This window comes from Ursus arctos, unplaced genomic scaffold (assembly GCF_023065955.2).
Source record: "Ursus arctos isolate Adak ecotype North America unplaced genomic scaffold, UrsArc2.0 scaffold_1, whole genome shotgun sequence".
Taxonomy (NCBI): Eukaryota; Metazoa; Chordata; class Mammalia; order Carnivora; family Ursidae; genus Ursus; species Ursus arctos.
The window spans coordinates 102808585-102830372 of record NW_026622763.1 but is presented as its reverse complement, the minus strand read 5'-3'; the positions used below and the strand labels follow the sequence as shown (position 1 = coordinate 102830372).

At 49.3% G+C, this 21788-nt stretch overlaps 1 protein-coding gene and 1 long non-coding RNA gene across 10 annotated transcripts in view; one reads left to right on the top strand and one right to left on the bottom strand.

Annotated features, from left to right (window-relative positions):
• The window catches only part of USP40 (ubiquitin specific peptidase 40), a 75578-nt gene extending 56594 nt beyond the window's left edge, over positions 1–18984 (top strand). For 7 of the 8 annotated variants that reach the window (XM_057305708.1, XM_044380698.3, XM_044380717.3 and 4 more), the window contains 11 exons: positions 619–655; positions 1955–2019; positions 3765–3839; positions 5767–5893; positions 7163–7257; positions 8485–8600; positions 11565–11630; positions 13333–13543; positions 13677–13772; positions 15732–15823; positions 17286–18984. In XM_057305708.1, the coding sequence (XP_057161691.1) occupies positions 619–655; positions 1955–2019; positions 3765–3839; positions 5767–5893; positions 7163–7257; positions 8485–8600; positions 11565–11630; positions 13333–13543; positions 13677–13772; positions 15732–15823; positions 17286–17397 (1092 nt within the window). In that variant the 3' untranslated portion in view covers positions 17398–18984. Of the gene's footprint in view, positions 1–618; positions 656–1954; positions 2020–3764; positions 3840–5766; positions 5894–7162; positions 7307–8484; positions 8601–11564; positions 11631–13332; positions 13544–13676; positions 13773–15731; positions 15824–17285 lie in introns of those variants that run through there. The other variant, XR_007188452.2, reaches the window with a different exon arrangement.
• On the bottom strand, positions 10495–21642 carry LOC123000523 (uncharacterized). Of its 2 annotated transcripts, XR_006408564.3 has the most exons (3): positions 21105–21642; positions 20096–20830; positions 10495–19922 (listed from the first exon to the last, which is right to left on the bottom strand). It is a non-coding gene; the product is annotated as an uncharacterized LOC123000523 (long non-coding RNA). The 2 variants fall into 2 exon arrangements; XR_008956969.1 differs by having other exon boundaries at positions 20096–21642.
• Between the last annotated feature and the right edge of the window lie 146 nt (positions 21643–21788).

Below are 21788 nucleotides of genomic sequence, written 5' to 3'. Positions count from 1 at the left end.
TTCCAAGCAGTAGTCATCTCCTTATGCTCGCTTCCCTCTGTGCTAGTGTGGTATAATTCAGGTTTCATTTACTTTTACCGTGGATTGATGGGTAGGCAAAAGAGTAGGTTTTTGCCCTCAGAAGTTGGGAGTTTCTGATTGTTGTTACTGTTAGTTAAATGTCTGTTAGTCCTATCTCACCGGTCACTTTGTGCCGTGGGATCACCGCCCGCACAGATCTCTCCCTGCGAGTTTACAGATGACCAGTGTATCTCTCGGCTACCAGGTGAAGGCTAATCCCCTTTTGTAGGATTCAGAGTTTAATGTGAATCTGTCTGGTCAAGACCACAGCGTTGGTCCTCCCAAGCGGGAGGTCATGCTGTGGACCGGGACGCAGGGGAGCAGAGTCTAAGCCTCGGGTGCGGACAGCAGCAGCTTATTTCCCTCTCCTGGGTTGGCCCCACGTAGCTCTCAGGGAGCAGAGCTTCCTTAAACCATCTTAACTCTGTACATCCTTCTCCCTTCAGGAATTATTCAATATAATAAGACAGGCCCAGGGTCCAAAAGGGTCGTCTCTCCCAATACTGTACCTCAGAAACAGAGAACTAATGAGCATGGTTTTTCTTTTTTTTTGAACAGTGTTTAAAGCTCCTGCTGGAGAAGTCTGGCCTACCGGGTAAGTCGCACACGGTGACGATGTCGCTTATCCCTGTCCTTATAATAAGTTACCTGTAAGCCTGACGATAGCTCTTCAGACGTGTTTCTCTCAGGTTTGTCAGTACAGGTCACGTGTCTGCACGCACACGGAATTCTCCGGGTTCCGTGTGCAAGCTAACAGAAGGCTAGCAGCGGGTTAGCCGCTGTGAGTTCAGAGAAGCGAGACAGGCTCCAGCACAGGCACCGGTGAGGCAAAGCTAGGATTTATGCCCTCCGAATTACCCAGGCCCGTCACTGATTTTTTTCTCTTTAACCTCATTGATTCAGAATATCAGCGCATTGTGTTTCGTGCCGGTATTTTTGTGGCGTACGTTAGGGAATGCAACGTGAATGAAAAAGTCAGCCCAGGGTGTCTGAAGTAGCTCCCCGGGTGGATCGCGAGGGCGCCCTTACCGGAGGGGAGGCCCCTTCTAGGGCCCACAGGCCTCCCGCGCAGGGAGCAGCACCCATCCCCATCCACAGATGACAAGACGGAGGCCGAGAGTGGTTACAGGCTTACCCAGAGTCGTACGGCGAGTAGCTAGGCCTCTCTGCCTTCGGAACCCGCGTTCTTCCTTCCACATTATGCTGTGAAGAAGAAATAGTGTTCACTTTTCACTTGTTGATGGGATTTTGTTTTGTTTTTTTATAACCAAGATTTCCAACTTTTGCTCTATTAATAGCTTCCCTCTCTGCCTCAAAAAATTTCCCATTTCATCAGTATAGCAAGCATATTGAGAGGGGTCTAATAGAGAACGTAACGTTCATAAATGTTCGTTGATACCAACTTCATTAAAATGCTATTTCAAAAACTATTTTTTGTTAGATTAACTGATAAGCGGATAGGAATGGTTTGGTTGTACAGATTATCATTTGCTAAGAGATATTAGCCTATACTTTCAACCAAGACATGAAATAAAACAACTTCGTAATGATTTTAGCAGTGATTCTGTACCTAGATGTACAAATATCTGTACTCGTGTGTGATGTGTGTGCACGTGTAAATGATAAAGGTATAAGGTAAATATCGTGTGATAGCAGCGAGTGTTATTTCTGTTTGCAAGTATGCAGATCTTGGTGGAATAGAGAGGAAATTGACCTAATTGGAGGAACCACTTAATTTTTTTCATGCCTGGAAGAGAGAATTTACTTTAAAAATGAGTTAGTAGTTATTTGCTCAAATCCCATTTGATACTCGTTCATCCAGAAGGGTCATTAATGACAAACTTTCAAAACATATTCTTAATTTTTTTTCATCCTGATCTTGATTCCTTCACAGGAGACACATGGCATTTACGAAAAATGGATTGGTGTTATGAAGCTGGGGAGCCTTTATGTGAAGAAGTAAGATTGTTTTTACATATTTTGTTCTTAGAAATGATTTGTGTGTTTTGTGTTTCATACAGAATACCCACCTTCGCCCCACTTGTGAATAAATTCTAGAGAAAACTTTCATTTTTTTTTTAGGATACAGAAATCTGTACATGGTCCGCGTCCATGTCCTTACTGTATGTAGGTCTTTGCTAAAGTCAAGAGGGAAAGTCTCAGCCTAGTGGGGACATTTCTAGCATCTGTGTTAAGTCCTCTTTTGAGAGATTATGTCCCTAGAACTAGTAGCTCCTCGTGAGGAGGCAGAGAACTTCAGAGAACAAAAGACATTTGAGCCTGTGAAACAGTGTGAAGATACACTCTGAATTTTGAAACCTGAATATTTTCATCTCCGTTTCTCTAAGTTAATGATGACAGAATTCATCTTCCCAGCCAGTCACTTAGGCTCGGATCAAACTGCATTTCTAGATCCAACCAAACTCTCCGGGTAGCCTTAGGAACAGTTTTATCACAGGATAGTTGGAGTCTGGTTAAGCATCTTATTACTGATCCAGATAGCGTCACAGCTGCGGGTGCGAATCCGTGGCCTTAGAGGCAGCCCCCAGATGAAGCCCTGGGAGAAAGCAAGCGTGGGTATTTGCGGTCACCCCCCCATGGCCCCCCAGGCCTGCCGTTCAGCAACAGCCGGTGGCACGAGCGTCAGCAGGAGGCTGACCTAGGCAGGCGGACTGGGCCTTCCCCGACCGCGCCGCCGTCCGGGGCGAGGGAGCCCGCGCAGGGAGGCGCCTCTGAGGCTCGGCCGGGAAGCTGCCTGACCGCCCAGAGCAAGAAGCGGGCCTCAGACAATCCACAGAACATACGGTGTGGAGGTCAGAGAGTGTGTCTAGTTGTGTGGTTTTCGCATTTTCTTCTCTCTCAATTCCCAAATCGATATCAAACAATTCACCTCAAACCAAACTTACTACCCACAAAACTGGCTCCTCTTTGCAGATACCCTGTGTTTCCCAGCCTGGTGTTTTCAGCCCGCAGGGCCCTTCCCCTGCGATCCTTCCCCTGTGATCCTTCCCCTGCGATCCTTCGTGTTTGCCCTCAGGTTTTCCACTCCTCCCTGGCCCTTCCCACAGCTGGCTGCCCGGGCCAAGCGTTTTTCGTCTTTTCTTTTTTTGGCCTCTTACCTAAATGACACCAAGTGGCTTCCCCAGGTCAGGTGTCCCACTTGAGTATATCGTGCGTGTAGCAGCCAGACTGGTCTTTAAAACCCTTCTCAGAAAACTTAAGTGGCTTTTTTCAAAGCAGCTAAAAATTCCTTTAGTTCACGGCCCTCCCATCTATGACCACCCCTCCGATCTAGCTTCCTGTCCTGTTACTCTCCAGCTGTTACTCTCGTGTGTCTCGCCCTTAGCTCTTCCCCTCATTCTGGACCTAAACCCTGCTCTTCTTTTCATGAGAATTCCTTCTCGTTTCCTCTCGCTTTCCATATCCACCCCAGCCTTGGGCTTAACTACTATTTCATCCTCTGTAGTTTCTCATCCCAGCCGTTTCCCTCTCCCCAGGGCCTTTATGATACTTCCAGTTCATACCCTGTAATTTAATACAGAATGAGATAGTGTTTTATAGTCTTAGTTTATTTCCTGTCTCAGTACCTGCTTTATTGTTTCTTTCTTTCATGAAAGGGTTATAGAGGCATAGGGTTTAAAGAAAAGATCCAGGGGTCTTGTTTGTTCCTGTCAGAAGTCATAAAGGAATATCTGTTTCCCCAGGATGCAACCCTGAGAGAACTTATGATATGTTCTGGAGATACTTTGCTTTTAATTGAAGGAAAACTTCCTCCTCCGGTAAGGTTTTGCTTCTGAATTGACATTTTGTAAATAACAGTTATTGCTTTCTGATGACAAAGATGATATATTCTCATTGTGGGGAAATACAGCCAGGCATGAAGGGAATGCTAGGATTTTGGGTAGGCTCTCTAATCAGACAGCTGCTGTATTTTATGACTTTACAGATTTCCTTCTTATAAAATCAGGTGTATGTGCCATTTTATTTCCTGCTTTTTGTATTTCATTTTTTAACCTGACTGCAGAATCCAGAACCAATCATTGACTTACCACAGTTTAATTCACACACCCTCAGTGAGAAATTCAGCTTGTTTTAAACTTTTTGTTTTTACACATAATATTTAAATAGAAATCGTCAAGATCGTTCCAAAGTCAAAATTAACAGGTCAGAAGGTATGAACTTTTTTCAAAGACTAGATGCTAGCTCTGTTGCCACACTGTTTTCCCAGAAAGCCGCACCAAACCGCCAGCCCTATGAGCTGCACAGGAGAACCCTCACTTCACTGCTCTTAAATAAACACCGCAGATGACTGCTTTTGAAGACCATTATTTATTAGGTTATTTTTAAGGTGGACACATGTAAAAATGAAAGTTAAAAAAATGACCCCAGATTCCAGACTCAGATAACCATTGGCTTATGATTAGGAGTTCAAAAGACATGGCAGGTATAAAATGAAAAGAGCTTTTCCCATTTTTTTCTCTCCAGAAAGAGTCACAGTTAACTTACTTTCCTTGTATATCCTCTAAGAAAGCAGTTATGCCTGTTTGTATGCAGAACGCAAACACGCGTGTGTCCCTTTTAAAGTCACACGAAGGGGATTGTCTTCTGTACATTGTACACGTCGTTGGTTTTTATTCACTTACTGTATCTCGAGGACCTCCTCACATCCGCACTCAGGCCTGCCTTATCCTTTTGCTTCACTTCGTAGAATTCTATTTTATTCCATGATCTTTAAAGTTAACTTTTTAATCAGTAATATTCATTATTCAAAATTTGAAGGGTATAAAAAGCTGGGCCAGGAAGAGAAAGTATCCCTCCTGCCCTCCTGCCCTCCAGCCACTCTGTCCTCCCTCCGTAGGCAACCAGTTTCCACTGTCTCCTTCTAGAAGTATATACTTTCTAATGCGCACAGACACGTGTATGCGTGTTTGTACACGGACATATTTTTTCTTTACACAGATTATTTGCTAGACACCCTACTCTGACCTCGTTTTCAGTCCTGTGTCATTTCCATGTGTATATTGTGTTAGTACACGGCTATTTCATTCTGTTTGGTGGCTGTGGAATATTCCATTGTATCATATATATGCCATTTTGCATGTATATATCTATAGATAAGTTCTAGAACTGAAATCACTTTGTCAAAAGTCCTGGTCTCCCGTAATGTAACTAGTGTTCTAAAGAGGGCCCTTGTGGTTGGTTCGTGGTTTTTGCTGCCATAAACTGTGTGTATCTGTGGTTTTGGGGGGTGGGGGGAGGCTAGTAGATCAGGTTTACTTCATGTAGTTTCTATACAGGAAGTCAACTGAGAGCAATAGGTTCCTCTTTATAAAGGTCCTGTGGGAACTGTAATGAGTGAAGACCGCTCCTAGCCGGAGCGCGGGCTGCTGGGGCCCTTACCTGCCGGGAGATAGCTGTATAGTTTGGACTTCCGTTGACTGTAGTAAGATACGACAAATAAGTATATTTGCAAAGATACTTCTAAGCAAAGAACATTGAGTCTCAGTCATCCCAAAGACGGATTTTTATGACCTTAAACTTTTGATCGTAAAAACCGTAAGCAGGTATGGCGTATGGCAGTGACTACATCTAAAAGAAATAATATATTCAGAAACATTTTCTGTTATCAAGATCTCTCACTCTGTGGAAGTAGAAATTCAGTGACTCCCTGTACCTCACAGCAGTTAGAAATGTTCCATTCTTCAGGGTTTCCTGAAGGTGCCTGTCTGGTGGTACCAGCCCGGGTGGCACACGGGTCACTGGAAGAGTCATCCGGACCAGATGCACGGTGCCCCTTCTCCAGGTGGGGTCTGGAGAGCTGCTTCCACCCAAGGTGAGAACAGAACTGGAGCGGCCAGCACGTCGTAGAGAAGAGCACAATGGCTGCTCTGCTCTCAGAGGCACATGCAGGTGTATCTTCAGTGTAAGTGTGAAAAATCAAAACCTGTTCATTCCACAGAACAACCCCACCCTATTTTTATCCAGTCCTCTGTAACCTCTATCAAGTACTGTCTGTTAAGGTCTTTATTATTAGGGCAACCTGTTAAAATTTTCCCATCTCCTCTTGCTAGACCCTCACGCAGCATGTCCCACTGCGCACCGAGGTTCGACGCCGAGCCCGATGCTGGACTTGGCTCCGCGCAGGGGCTGCACTGCGGTCCACGCCTCGCCCCCCCTTTCCGCCGCCGCAACCCCAGGGGCGGCTGCGGGGCCGCTTCACCTCGTCTCTCTGACTCCTGAGGAGACACACAGAATACAAACATATTGTTTTATCGAAGTTGCTTCTCCACAGACCATATTCCTTCCAGGTGGTGCCAGCTCGTGGTGTCCTTAAGACAGAAGGACAACTACTCAGGAAGAGAGCTTTTTTACTTAATTTACCTATCTGACTTCTTAGTATGTATTAGCAGTGTGCCTAGCAGTCAACAGAGCAAAAACGAGTGAAGTTATTCTGAATTTTAAATTTAGTTACCAATTTTTATATCTAGAATTTTAGATAAAAGAACATTTTGTTTTCACTTTTTAAAAATGAATGTAGAAAGTCCTTCTTACTGTCAGGGATTCTTTAGTCAGTAAACATTAGTTGGCCATTTACTGTGTGGCAGCCACCATCCCAGGCACCGGAGAGACGAACAAGATAGATAGCCTGCCCTCTCTGGAAAATGATGTTCTTTTGGGGAGACGGGTTAGGAAAATATACACACAACACACAAGAAAACAGACAAAAGACTAACATGTTGGGATGAGTGTTATGAGAGAAGCAGGAGGGTAAAATAAAGAGCAAGGGCAGAGGATCCTACCAGCAAAGGCCTCTCTGAGGAAGAAGAAAATGTGGAGAAGAATATTCCAGGCAGACGGCACAAGTGTGAAATTCCTCAAACCCATGACAGTGAGGAAAGCGGGGCGTCGTGCCCATGGCGTGCTCCCTGCCCGCTGATGTACCAGCAGGCTTCCTCCCCTCCGAAGTCACGAGGGCCCCAGTTCGAGGAACTCACATCCCCAGTTCCTCGAATCTTTAATAGCAAAACATAGTGTGTGTTTCAGAAATATGAAGTCGATACAGTCCAGGCTCCTTCCTGACATCTGGCTCTGTCCTCCATAGGCGCTCCTGGGGACCCGCACGGGGAGGTGTCCCTCCTCTACTTGGGGGACCTTGAGATCTCCGAAGATGCCACCGTGGCGGAGCTGAAGTCCCAGGTCAGGCTTCTTCCTGTGGCGCACGGTAGTGGCGGCCCGGCTTCTTCCAGTGAGATATTAATACCTTCTTCTATTTCCTTTTCCCTCACTTACAGTCTGTTCTGATAGGGCATGTGTTCTATGCCACGTTCAGTGGTAAGTACCCAGCAGGCACCACAGCCGGCTCACGCAGCCCTGGTGTCGTTTTTGCCACTCGCCCTGTGCCTGTCGTGTCTCCCCACTCGGATGGGCATGCCACGCGCTTTCATTTGAACTTCTCCTCAGTGACTGGCAGCTTATGTCCATTTTGATTTCTTAGGGAAACATGACATATTGAAACATCTGTAAAGCATTCACTTTCCCCCTTTATTTATATTGTTTTTGTATCATTGTGATCCACGTGTTACATGTTGTCCGTGAAAAGGTGTGTTCTGTTCCCCAGCTTTACCCGACAACGTGTAACTAGGTTCTGTGTCCTTTTCTCACGTATTCACGTTCGTAGAGAGAGTGTCGGGTCCAGGTGGAAAGGCTGGGCCGAGGACAACACAGAGTGCCTCCAAAGCATCTTACTGTTGTCGGGGCGCACAGCACGTGTGTCAGCCTTCCTTGCTGGATTTTCCTGTGGGCTCAGTGTCTGAAATAACCTTCCCCAAAAGAAGCAAATGGTGTTACTACCATGAGAACAAGAGAGACTTCTTTTTTTTCCTTGTACTGGATTGAGAAACACAAAATTGCTGTTTTCAGATAAAAACTGAATACTGGCCGTTTTATATGTTATGATCTAAATCTGTAAATAGTGTCTGGCCCTGCAAAATGAGCACAGAAGTTTCGGCCTAGCAGTTGCATCCAAAGATTCTGGAACGTTTCAAATTGAAGTTCTTTCACTGACAGAGCCCACTCTAGCGCTAGAGAAAGCGGAAGGCGAACCCGTGGCTTTCATTAGCGCTCTTGCGAGTTACACTCACATAGAAATTAATTTCTGAGTTTCACTTTCTGAAATATGATTTAAAAGGAGCTTTTGGCTCATTGGAAAATTCACTTATCCCTGGCTTCCCTGGAGAGGAAGACGAGTGACTGGCTGGATGTCATTTAAGAGGTCCCCTGGCCTGGTTTTCTAATAGAGTTTCTCATTGCTCGAGGCCCTCTTCCCTCCAAGTCGCTGGGCAGCGCTCCCGTGTCTTCCTAAAGCAGTGTATGTGTGCCGAGCGCTTTTTCAAACCATTGGAGAAATGTCTGTTTCCCTTCTAGGCCATGACCTTGTCCTCCTCGGAGCGTGTCGTCCCCTCCCCAGCCTTCCTCAGAGCCTGGACCGTGGAAGGTCGGCGCCCCGGCAGGCTTTTACGAGTCAACCGGCAGCCGCTCAAGTAGGTTCCTCTCCGGGAGCGCGGTCTTCGCTCCGCGCTGCACCGGGCGGCCGGGGGGAGGCGGCAGCCTGCTGGCAGCTGGAGGACGCTTTCCGTCGGAAACTCCGGGACTTTATTTTCCATATTAAGCATAAGCGTAGCTCCGTGTATTTTTACCCTGCTTCAGACACCATGAACAAAATGTTGAGTTTTTCAAGCTTTACTGGGATATAACTGACGTACAACGCTGCGTTGGTTTAAAATGAATTACCATTTCTTTTTCGTGGTAAGAACATTCAAGATCTACTCTGTAAACAGCTTGCCAGTCTGTAACACAGTGTTGTTAACTCTAAGCGCTATGTCGGACCTTAGAGGCTCTGAACTTGTAACTGGAAGTTTGGCCCCTCTGACCAACCCCTCTTTTCCGCCACCCAGGTGCCCCTGAAGCCCCTAGAAACCACCATTGTACTGTTTCTACGAGTTTGGCCTTGTTAGCTTCCACACGGACGTGATACCAGACAGGATTGCTCTTTCTCTGTCACACCCAATGCCCTCAAGGTGATCCATGTTGTCACAGATGACAGGATGTCCTCCTCTCTGGTGGCCGAATGAGACTCTGTTGCATACGTCCATTCGTCCATCCATCAGCGGACGACGGACACTTGGGTTGTTTCCGAATCTTGCTTGGCTGTTGTGAATAGTGCCGCTCTGAACGTGGGAGTGCAGGTAGCTCGTTTGAGATTCTGTTCTCATTTCCTTCGGATACAAGCCTAGAAGTGCTGGGTCATGTGGGTAGTTCTGTTTTTAATTCTGTGAGGAACCTCCAAAAAAATGGGCTTCACATCCCTACCAGGAGTGCACGGAGGTTCCCCTTTCCTCCACGTCCCCGCCAACACTGAGCTCGTCTGTTCGCTGCCAGGCGTTCTGACAAGTGGGAGGAGTCTCTCACTGTGGCTGTGACTTGCACCTCCTCGATGAGGAGTGACAGGACCTTTCATGTACTTGGAGGCCATCTGTAGATCTTCTTTGGAAAATGTCAGTTCCTCTACCCATTTTTTAATGGCACTCTTGGGTTTTTTGCTCTCAAGCTATATGGGTTCTCTGTTAACCCTCTATCACATACGTGATTTGCAGATTTCTTCACCCATTTCATAGGTCGCTTTTTCATTTTGTTGATGGTTTTCTTTGCCGTGCAAAAGCTTTTTAATTTGATGCAGTCCCACTTGCTTATTTTTGCTTTTTTTGTCTTTCCCTGTGGTATCAAATCCAAAAAATCCTTGCCAGGGCCAGTGTGAAGGAGCTTACCTCCTGTGTTTTCTTCTAGGAGTTTTCTGGTTCAGGGCCTTACAGTCAAGTCTTTAATCCATTTGAGTTGATTTGGGGTATGGCATAACATAGCAGTCCAGCTGCATTCTGTTGCACGTGGCTGACCAGTTTTCCAGCACCATCTACTGAAGAGAGTGAGACTGTCCTTTCCCTGTTGTGTGCTCTTGGCTCCTTTGTTGTAAATTCATTGGCCATATGTGCACGGGTTTATTTCTGAGCTCTCTGTTCTTTTCCATTGATCTTTGCATCTTTTTTGGTGCCAGGACCATACTGCTTTGATTACTATAGTCTGAAATCAAGAAGGGTGATGCCTCCAGCTTTGCTCTGCTTTCTCAAGATTGCTTTGCTCTTTGGGACCTTTGTGGTTCCGTACAAATTTTAGGATTGTTTTCCTATTTCAGTGAAAAATGCCATTGAAATTTTGACAGAGATTGCATTGAATCTGTAGATCATTCTGGGTAATGTGGACAATTTAACAGTATTCCAATTCATGAACATGGAATAACTTTCCATTTCTTTGTGTCTTCAGTCATCAGCGTCTCACAGCATAGAGATCTTTCACCTCCTGGGTGAAATTTATTTCTGTATATTTTATTCTTTTTGATGTTCTTGTAAATGGGACTGTTTTCTTAATTTGTTTTCCTCGTAGTTCACTGTTAGTATATAAAATATTTAGTGATTTTTATATCTTGATTTTATATCCTGCAACTTCACTGAATTTAGTTAGTTCTTTGGTGTTTAGGGTTTTCCGCATGGAATAGCCTGACATCGGTCAGTAGCGGCAGTTTTGCTTTTTCCTTCATGATTTGATGCCTTTCATTTCTTTTCCTTGTCTAATTGCTCTGGGCAGGACGTCCAGTAGCGCGTTGAGTGGGAGAGCGGGCGTCGTGTCCTCTCCCTGGCGGCGGGATGGGTGTGCAGCGCTCGGGGGATGAGCTGCCGGCTTTCTCGTGTTTGGCCTTTGTTGTGTCCAGTTTCTTCTCTACCCGGTTTGTTGAGTGTAGTTGTCATGAAAGGATATAGAATTTTGTCAAATGCTTTTCCTTCGTCTGTTGAGATGATGATTTTTTTTTTATCCTTCACTTTTGTTACTGTATCACACTGATTGATTTGCAGACTTTGAACCACCCTCGCGTCCCTGGAAGAAATCCTACTTAATCTTGAGGTCGGAGTTGGATTTCGTTTGCGAATATTTTGTTGAGCGTTTTTGCATCTGTGTTCAGCAGGGATATTGGTCTGTAACTTTTCTTGTAGTATCCTTGTCTGGTTTCGGTATCCAGGTAATGCTGGCTTTGTAATAGTGCTTCTGTTTTCTGGAAGAGCTGGAGAAGAATTGGTACTAATTCTTGAATTGTTTGAGAGAATTCACCTGTGAAACCATCTGGTCCTGGACTTGCCTTTGTTGGGGGGTGTTTGATTACCTGCTCTGTTCCCTTACTAGTAATTGGTCTGTTCCAATTTTCTGCTTACGATTTAGTGGCTTCTGGGATCTATCCGTTTCACCCAGCTTGTCGGCGTCTGCTTGTTCGTAGTAGTCACTCAGATTTTGAGTGTTCTTACTATAATCTTCTGCTTTAGAAAGAAAGCTTAGTATTTTTCCTCAAAAATCTAAAAAATTAAATGTCACTCAGTATTTTTTTGTTTCATTTGTCTTATCAGGGAATACAAACTGGGAAGGAAAACAGAGATCTGTTTAGAGCCCCTTCAGAAAGAAGAAAATTTGGGGTAAGTCACCCAATTCTGCATACCACTCTTACCATGGTGGGTAGTTTCTTGAAAAACCAAACCGTGTGCTGTGTAAAGGCTTCTCCCCCACTGCCTGAGCAGCACGGCAACTTAACCCAGACTGTGTTCTACAAATGCCTTTCTGTGTCTGGTGTCTGGAACTTGGAACTCCTCTTTCCATGAAAACCAAATGCATATCGAATCCATAATGATCTCCAAGTATAAGCAAGATGCTCCTTCCCAGCCCTTATCAGTGCCCTGAGACAGTCTGCTGTCAGCACCTGTCACTGCCCTTTCCCCTACTTTTCATCTTCACACCACCCGATATAGGAGATACTCGTGTTGCTTGTCTCCCACGACCGGGCTGTAAGCTTCGCGGTCACTGCTCTATCCCCAGTACCTAGAACAATGCCTGTGTCGCAGTCAATAATTATTGCCTAAAGAGATACCCCAAAGGGGTCTGTATTCAAGCCTTCCTCTTCTGTCAGCATCACAAACAGTAAGGTTGCTGCTGTGTGGGGACCAGGAGTGCTCCTTCAGCCATGTCGAACCTTCCCTTAACCCCACTGCTGTTACAAAAGTGCGTTCTCACTACAAACTGTATTACCAGTAGTTTTCTGTGGAGAGGGATTTCTGGATCAAACTGGTATGGACATTTTAAACTTCTTAAAACCGTTCAGTTCCTTTCCAGGTAAGTTATACCAGTTTACGTTCCCACAAGCAGTGTTCATGAGTATTACGTCACTTCACCCTCAAACCCACACCGAATATCTTCATTGTTTAAATGTTTGCTAAATTCATCAGTGAGAAATGGTTATCTTGTCTCATTTGCTTCAGCGCTTCGATTGCTGGTAAGAGCGGGCATTCTTTTCAAAAGGCGTATTATCATTTATAAGCCATTTGCATTTTGTGAGTGTGTGAATTCATGTATTTTGTGTTTTTGTAAAGGGGTCTCAGGAAAAAGTCTGATTTTTGAGAACTTTCTTAAACGACACTGACCCTTTCCGAGAACCATGCTGGGCACTTGCTGGGCCCCCTCCCCAGCAGCCCTGTGTCCTCGACCAGACTCCGGGGCTCTCTCCGCTCCTCGGGGAGGACGCCGCCGCTCCTGCCCAGCCAGGCCTGTCTCTCCCCAGCCCGCTGCCTCCGGTGGGGGTTCCTTTTCTCCCGTCGTGTCATCCTTTCTTTTGGTAAAAGCACCCCTATAACCGAAATATAACACAAATCCAGCACGGACAACCACACACGGTCCCAGCAGCCTAGACGCGCACACACGCTTTCCCTTCTCCCTTCCCACCTTCCAGCCGGCGCCTCCCGTCGCGTAACCGGCTCCATACCTCTGACTCTTGCGGCCCTTCCAGCGCTGAGTCCTCGCTTGCTTCTCCCTGGCCACCCCACCGCAGCTAACGGAGCTTTTTCCTGCCAGGTTCTGGTACTGAAATCAGCCTCTCGTGGGGCACGTCCCTCCTCATCAGCTCCTTCCCTGCCGCCCCCCCCCCCCAGAAGACGCCACAGGGGCTCGGGATGGGAGCTGCACCCGGCTCAGGCTGGGTCAGGGCAGAAGGAAAGCAGAGTACAGAAGAGAGTTAGAGGGTTTGGGGAAAAATCTGTCTTTCTAAAAACCAGAAGAGTCGAGGGGCAGCTTCGCCCATCACGCTTCCCCATGCTTACCACGAACTTCTCATTCTATTTTCCGGTGCAGCCCCCAGGACGTGGTGCTGAGGACGCAGATGCGCCTCCCCGGCCAGAGGGCTTACGCCCCGTGCGTGGACCTGGTGTGGGACACCGGCCGAGGCTGGACTGCTGGCTCCCTGAGGCAGCGAGTTGCCCACTTCTGCTCTCTTCCCGTGGAGAAAATTGAAATTGCCAAGTACTTCCCCGAAAAGTTTGAGTGGCTTCCGATATCGAGCTGGGTAAAGTTGCAGGCTTTCTCCGAGAGACTGGGCCTCCCTGGCGTAGTGAATAGGTTAACTGCCATTTTTCACAGATAGGGGACTTAGTAAGAATGTGAGTTTTCTTTATTCAAGATGCTTGATTTTTCTGTAGAACCAGCACCTTACCAAGAGGAAAAAGAAGAAAAAACAAGATAATTTGCAGGGAGCGCCTTATTACTTGAAAGATGGAGACACAATTGGTATTAAGGTAAGTTATTCAACAGTAAATTTACCACTTCATTAAAACACCAGGTTTCAAGGCTCAGGTAAGAGGGAAAGCCAGACCACTCATTTCATGAGGCCAGTAGAACCGCAGTATCAAAACCTTAGTCTTGGGTTGGACTTGCATGAAAATGCTTTTGAAGTTTCATCATGAAGTGCATTGCTGCAGGTTTGGGGTAGGTCCCTGCATCAGGGTAAGGCATTTCCTTCCAGGCCTAGTTTGCTCTAAGTTCTTTTTTTTTTCTTTCCAATCCTGAGTGAGCACTGTCCTATTAAATTCCTGCTGCTTCTGCACCTGTTGAATTAGCTCTCTGACTTTCCATCTTTCATCTGCTGTCTGTTACTCCGTAAGTGACAGAGCCGTCCTTGCTTGCCTTGGACAAACGCACTTTGTCACAGTGATATTTTACATTAAGAATTAATAACTTAAAAAAAAAAAGAATTAATAACTTTAATCCTTGAAGAATTAACTTACTGATAATAACCTGAGGATTAAATCGCTAATCGATATTTTCACATCAAGCAATCAGCATTCCCTCAGCTACTTCATTCAGCTTTGTGCTCAACGGGCTGGCGTGAGCCTTCTGCCCCCAAAGAAAAGTAAATAGAGAGAAAGGAAATTCTAAAAGGAAGGCTTCAAACCATTCTTCATACGTAGTTCTGCTAGAGCGGAGGTCCTAGAGGGTGCACAGATAAGCCAGCAGCTGTGTCATCGGTGTCCGGGAACCCACACGGTCCTCCGCGGCCAGGCAGCCCCTGGCACGGCGCGCACGAGCGAGCGAGGTTCTCGGAAGCACGAGTGGGAATAGCATCAGCTACAGGTGTCAGCGTGGGGAGACATCCCATTAGTTAAGGTTGAAAACAGTCGCAGACGGGTCATTTACAGGGAATGCAAAGCCCTGTGAAATGCTGAGGGTCACACTCCCAGGGAGTTATCAGTCCAGGGGAGGATGGGAACAACAGTGCTTACCTCCGGGGAAGGGCCAGTGAGGGAATCTGTGTGTTTTCCTTGAAAAATGAAGCGAGTAGGGTCACAGCTTAATACGGGTCATAGCTAGCTTTCTCTGAGCGTTGTTTTTCTGTACCAAGCACCATCCATACACGGACACGTATATACAGCGAGTTCCCAGGACAACAGCAGGAGCGGGTGCTGTCTAGGGATGACGTTACGTAACTGGCGCACCTGGACCCCCGGGCCAGACGCCCGCGCGACTCTGAGGACCTGGGTGTCTGTCCCCTTACCTCTGTATTTCCGCTTACTTTGTGGTGTTTCACAGTTTTTAGAAAGCATAGCACCCCCAGCTGCTGGAATACAAATGTATCCTGCGCCGTTTCTTGGACAAGAGGTCCGCACCTTGGTTACATTTTTCTCACCTGAGAGTCACGGGAGCTGGTTACCTCTCCCAAACGCACACAAGGGAGGTGATCAGAGCCAGGAAGCCTGAACCCACAGGGGTGGCCAGCCTCAGAGTCCCTCCCAGAGTGCTGCCCAGGGTCGGCGTCTTGAGCAGTCGCGCTCACTGAGGTGGGCCTGGGTGCGGCCAGTGTTCATGGTGAATGACATCTGCATATGAAACCGACCACAAGCCCCTCAGGAGAGGTCAGGGGTTAGCCGACCAGGCTCACGAGGTAGGGGTGGAGGTGTGTGGTGGACATGGCGACAGTAGTTCTAGAACAGCAGCTGTGCTCCCAGCAGGCAGGAAGGGACGTGATCCGCCGGGGGTGTCCCCGTGCCGGCTCTCCGTGGGGCCTTCGTGGCCGGAGGCAGAGATCTGAGGGCTGGCAGAACATTCCCGCTGCCAGCTCCCCGTGCTGCCTGCTGAGTTAGTTCCCAGCACTGGGATGTTGTTGAGGTAAATTATGTTGATGTCTTTTTTACGTACATCTTAAATGTAGACTAAGGTGTCGTGTGAAAACACTGCTCATGAATTACTTTGAAATGTAGAATCTGCTGGTTGAGGACGACGACGACTTCAGCACAGCCAGAGATGACCTGGGAAAAGAAACACAGAAGCAGCTCGCTCTGGGCAAGAAAAGGTATTGTCCCGGCTCTCACGCACGTGGTGGCTTCTGGAAGCCCCCCGACGCTGCTCTCCCCGCCAGAGCGCTGCTTTCCAGACTGCGCTGGAGAGGCAGCATGGGGGGCTTCTTGTCTGCTGCCCACACTTGTACGTGTTCTTCAGATCACCCCCTAACCAGGCTTTTTGGGAACCTAGACAGAACACGGGATGACCACTGTGAGGAAGCCCCCCACCTACCACCCTAGTCGCAGGGGCTCACCCCGCCGGTCTGCTTCCTTCCTGCCCTCTGAGCCCCCCGCCACCTCCTGGGTCATCTTCGGACACCAACACCCTCTGCTCTCAGTCACCTGAACGAATGTGCACTCCAGATCATTCGTGTTCCAGCCGCTTCCTCCTCTGGCCACCCGCTTGCCACACTCCGTCCAGCTGGGGGTCCTCCACGGCATCTCCCTGCTCAGCATGCAAACCCCACTCCCACCTTGCACCCCATCCTTCTGCTCCCTCCTCACTCTGCCTGGGCGGACGCCCTCCTTCCTTTTCGGCACATAGCCCAGCTCTCTCCCCTGGCTGCGGGCCACATGCACCTACCAGAATCTGCCAGAACATTCCACCTCTGTCAGTCCTTTGAACTCCACGTGCCTGGCCCTGGCTCTCACTCCTGTATCCACATCACCCCATGCAGGCCACACCAGGGGTCCCCATCCTCCTTACCTGCTCCCACCTCTGGTCTCCTGAAATCTTAATCCTCAGTCAGCTTCTGGTGTGTATGGGGGCTGGGGGTCTTCTTTCCTGAGTTACTGAGGTAGCCCCGGGTGTAATGCACCTGCCTCATCTAGCCCTTCCCATCCCCTCCTCGCACCCTCTGCTGCCATGGCGTCTAGCGGGGCCAGAGGAAAGGGCACAAGAGCGGGCCAAGGGGGAGGGAGTGTCACTCGGGCGAGCACAGCCGTAGCATTTCATGGGGCTGGACATTTCAGATGTATATGTCTGTGAATGTTTTATTTTGATTCAAAAGGTACGAGGCTCCTGGGTGGCTCAGTCGGTTAAGTATCCGACTCTTGGTTTCGGCTCTAGTCTTGGTCTCAGTTCATGAGATCGAGCCCCATGTTGGGTTCTGCACTCAGTGAGGAGTCTTCTGGAGATTCTCCCTGTGCCCCCACCTCACACTCTCAAAAAAATAAATAAAAGGTAAAGATATACTCTGCTGTGAGACATTTTCACCTAGCAGATTGGAAAGGACCCCAAGTCTGACCCGCTGAGTGCACAGGGTGTGGGAACCCACTCTCCTGACCTGGAGCGGGGGGACGGGTGCATAAATTGAGATCCCCCGACTGAACAGTCTGAAAGTACCTGTCAAAAGTATAAACACACATCCCTGTGGCCTATTCTAACTTGACTGGAGTCATTCCAAATCCTGTGACCTGGTGAGGCCTACAGTGTCCATGGCTGAGTCCGTGAGTCTCTTGTGTCTCTTGCAGCCAAGAAGCCCTTCGTGTGCAGAACGGTGACCTCTTCTCCAGTACAAAGACGCCTGGCCGGCCCCGTGCACCAGAAGCTTCTCTTTCCATCCACGTTGGGAGTTTCAGATAACACTGGCTGCTACCGATGTCACCGGGGGGCAGCGGGAGCAGGGGCTCCGCACTCGTGCTGCAGCTTGCCAGGTGGGGCCATGCGGGCAGGTGGGCGGCTTCTGCCTTGTGCAGATAGACTCCAGATTCTCCACTTCACTGGGCCAGGCGAGGGCATGTTGGGGCTGCCCCGCACAGCCCACGGGGCCGGCCCAGACCTGGCGGTGTGCTCCAGCGGCCAGTCATGCGCTGCCCTCACGCCGCCCCCGCCCCCAGCCACCGTCTGTAGAAGAACACACCCTAGGTTTGTATTAACCGCACGCATGGATAAAATGGCCCGGTGCTAACCTCGGACAGATTTGCCGTTTCAAGTCCACACGTTCCACCTTCCCCCTTACGCTGCTCACAGGAGGGTTTTTAACCTGAATTGGCAGAGGTTCTGACAGCTCAGCTCACGCCGACGGGCTGGCCCGGCCTAGGCGCTGACACAGCAGGCGGTCTGTTTTCTGGTCCCCACATGGCACACGAGCCCCATTTGGTCTGAGTTAAAATTGATTCTGAAGCCTCGGCTCTCCTTCCAGCTCAAGGAAAGAGATTCGCGGCTGAAGAGGCGTCCTCAGGTATAGCTACGCTGGTGGCGGCTCGGCAGCTCCAAGGCGGTGTCTGTGGTCAGAACATTCTCGCTGCTGCGGCCTGGAAGCCCGGTCGTGGCAGACAAGCCTGGCCGAGTCCATGGTGCCGAGTAGCGTCAACACAGAAGACACCGTGGACACCAGGGCTGGGTTCGTCTTCAGAGCGCAGCCCATGCTCAGAGGGGAAAGGCCTCGGCGGCATTTAGCACGGATCCGCGTCTGTTCCTAAAGCGGCCAGTGAGGACGCTGGGAGGCCGCAAGCCCTCAGACTGGAACTGGGTCGGGAGCAGGTTCCTGGGAAGGGAATAAACTTCACTTTCTTACCTCAGATGAGGCTTCGCAGCAGCTCTTACGAAGCGGGCCCGTCGTGCTGGCTTCCTGCAGCAGCGAGACGGCCCTCACGCGGTAAGAGACGGAAGGCCGGCTGTGGACCGGTGTCCCAGCCGTGCCACCGGCTCAGGGAGCTGAGGTTAGCGTGGCTGCACGGGGTTTCCGCAGAGCACGACCCCAAGGGGACGCCCCCCCCCCGTGTCCCCACTTGTACTGCAGCAGCTGCGGGGCGAAAAACCAGCCTGCAGGCTGCCCTGGGGGCGCCTCACCCACGGGGTGGAGACAGCTCTGCGCTGGACGTGAGGGGCTGGGGGGCTGCGGCTGGAAGCCAGGCTTTCACTCGGACAGAACTCCTGGATCTGCTTCCTTTTGAGTTCACGGAATGTTGAAGTAGTGACTGCAAAGCTTTGCAGAAACCGGAGGCCTGGCCAGAGGTTCCTTACCGAGGTGCCCGCTAGGGATCCTGTCCTCTTCCCTCCTTCGCGTGGGAATGGAGTGGGGCTCCAGGGGGAGCCGTAAGATTTTGTTAAGCCGTTCTTCAGGTTGTAGTCTCCCCGTTTCTGCCGTGTACCAACTGTTTCACGTTCTCCTTGGCTTTTTTCCCCCAGGCACACTTAAGATGCTAAATAAACATTTATATTTAGAAATACCGTATTGGTGCTGCTTCAGAAATAACAGAAGTATGTTTGGATTTTAAATAAACTTAGACTCAAGGGGGAAATTGTATCAGAAGAAATCAGAAGTGATCTGGTTTTCTTTTCCTTCGAGGGAAAGAGAAGTGGCAAGAGTAGTTCATTACAGAAAACCCTTCTTCCACTAGGACATTTTTCTGGCCAAAAAAAGGGGGGAGCCCAAGAATTTCGTGATGATTAAAAATCATGGCTTAGAGATGCCTGTTTCTGGAAAGCACTTTGCTATGAAGGACCCCAACAGACGCCCCCTCCTCGGCCTGTCCCACTCCTCTCCTGTGCTCTGTTCTGTGCTCCGAGACACACCTGTCCAAAGCCTGGTCAGTAAAAGAAAGACCAGATTCACTGTGGATGTGTTTACTCACCTCCCAAGGCACCGTGAAGCAAGGATAGCCATACAGAGAGGAAGAGAGGTCTGTGGCTCCCTGCAGTTGCTCCATTTCCCCCTGTCCCCCCGCACCCTTGTGGGAGCAGCCACTCACCATGGTCCCTCTATGTCGCTCACTGCAGAGTGTAATGGCCAGGACCCAGGTGACTGAACCCAATTCAGGCTGGCTTGGCAACTCAGGCCCCAGGGGGCTGCCAACCGCAGGCTCCACACACCGGAGGTGGGAGGGGTGCTGGGGGCGGTCGCCCAGAGGGAGCTCCAGGCGGCCCAGCCCCCGCCGGGCTCTTCCCGTTCAGATGTTTCAAAGAGGACGGCACCCACCGTAATACTAGCAGCTGTTCCCACCTACACCCGGACCACCCTGTGTCCCCCTTCTGGTGTCCCCTGCCCCCACCAAGGGGGGTGACTCACATGCAGCCCGTGTCCCCAGCTCAGGTCTGGGGTCTCCGAGCCACACTCCTCTGGGTCAGGTCCAGTGGATCCGTCCTCACGGTTCAGCAGCCAGCGCCTGAAAGACAAGTGTAAGTCAGATGTGGAACCAGCGTGCAAAGGGGGTGAGGATGACCACAACAAAACCTCTCTTCTGGAAAACAAGGCCACAGATGCAGCAGTCAGGACCCACGCAGCTAGACCACGATCCCCGATCTCCCGCTCCTGCCCCAGAGGCAAACCCTTGCTTACCCCTCAGGTCGTCCTCCTGCTCTCCGGAGAAGTTTGATGTCCGGTGTCCCAGCCTGGACGTTGAGAGGACTCCCCTTTGGGGTAGCACCCCTTAGATACTTTCTTCCTGAGTGTGCACGTCCTGGAGGCCTGGAATGGATGACCCTGGGGGCCGAGTGACCACAGGCTTTCCCCGGCAAGCGTGGGATGTGGCGATGATTTCTGGGAGCACTCAGGAAGCTCGTGGTTGATCTGCTTCCATCAACAGCATGAGCGACAAAGCCTTTAACTCCCAGCTAGCTGGCTTTCTTCCACTGTGTTTTGCAAACCTGGTTTGCTTTTGTGATGAAAACTGTGAATGGGCTGTGCCCCACCTCCTGCTACATATAGACACACATTCTAAGGTCAGCACCTCGGGCTGAGCTGGCGGGGCCAGAGCTGCCATGCCTGGTGTGAGCGGCTCCTCCGTCCAGGCCCACACTGGTGCTCTCAGACCGCAGCTTCAGAGAGGCCTCTGTGCACCACAAACGCCTGCTCCACGTGTGCACCCATCTGCCCTGAAGTTTTCTTTGTACCAGCTCACCCATCCTCGGGGTCCTGGCCCTTTCTTTTGGCCTCACACCTGTATAATAGGTGTAACTCGTGTCTCCATATGCTTTCACTCTTGCCTTCCCAAGTATAAAATCTTTATGGAAGGACTGCTACAGGAATTAGGTTCAACTCAGAGACAAAACAAGACACGTGTAGTTCTCCTGCCTATAAAACAAAACAAAACAAAACAAAACAAAACAAAGTGAGGGGTGGGAGCAGGGAGGGGGCCAGGAACTTCATGAGACCATGGAGATGCCCAGGATTGGGCTTCTGTCACTGCCACCCTCAACATGTGTTTCTGTGCTCACCACCATCCCATGGCCCAGGATGGCTGCTGGAGCACCACCCATCATGTCCACCCTCCAGGCTAGCAGCAGAAGGAAAAAAGGCATCTCCGTGTTTTAAAGGAACCTTTCTAGAAATCTCAATGAATACTTACATTTCTTTGGCCAAAACTTGGTCACATCACTAAGTGACCTCAGAGGAGGTTTGACTGCAGAGGAGATGAGAATGTGGTCACATCCGCAGGGGGCATATTTGGGCACAGCCAGATGATGTGGGGATCTGTTAGTGGCGCAGGAGATAGAAAACTGATATTTATAGGCATCAAGCAGTGGCTTCCACAAATGCCAAAGAGTCTGAGCTCCTAACAAGCAAAACTAGATTAGGCAGCGGTGGGCCAGGCCTCAGGTAAGTGGAGGCCTTGGCACAACACTTGAAGGTGCCCAAAAACTCAGCAGTCAAGACAGATCAGTTTTAATAACAGAATTTTTAGAAATCAAAATTAATGCAGAAAAATCCATGATGAACAAAATATTTAAATGGATCAGTACAAGTTAAAAGTCCTGCAAGCCTGGGGGCGCCAGGATGGCTCAGCTGGTTAAGCGTCTGATTCTTGATTTCAGCTCAGGTCATGATGTCAGTCAGGGTCCTGAGATGGAGCCTGCATCGGGCTCTGTGCCAGGCGTGGAGCCGGCTTGGAGGTTCTCTCTCCCTCTCCCTCTGACCCCACCCACCCCACTCACCCCACCCACCTCACACAAGCTCTTTAAAAAAAAAAAGTCATGGAAGCCTAGATATTATCTTTAGGAAAAAAATCTAGTCCTTGCATTCTGCAAGCATA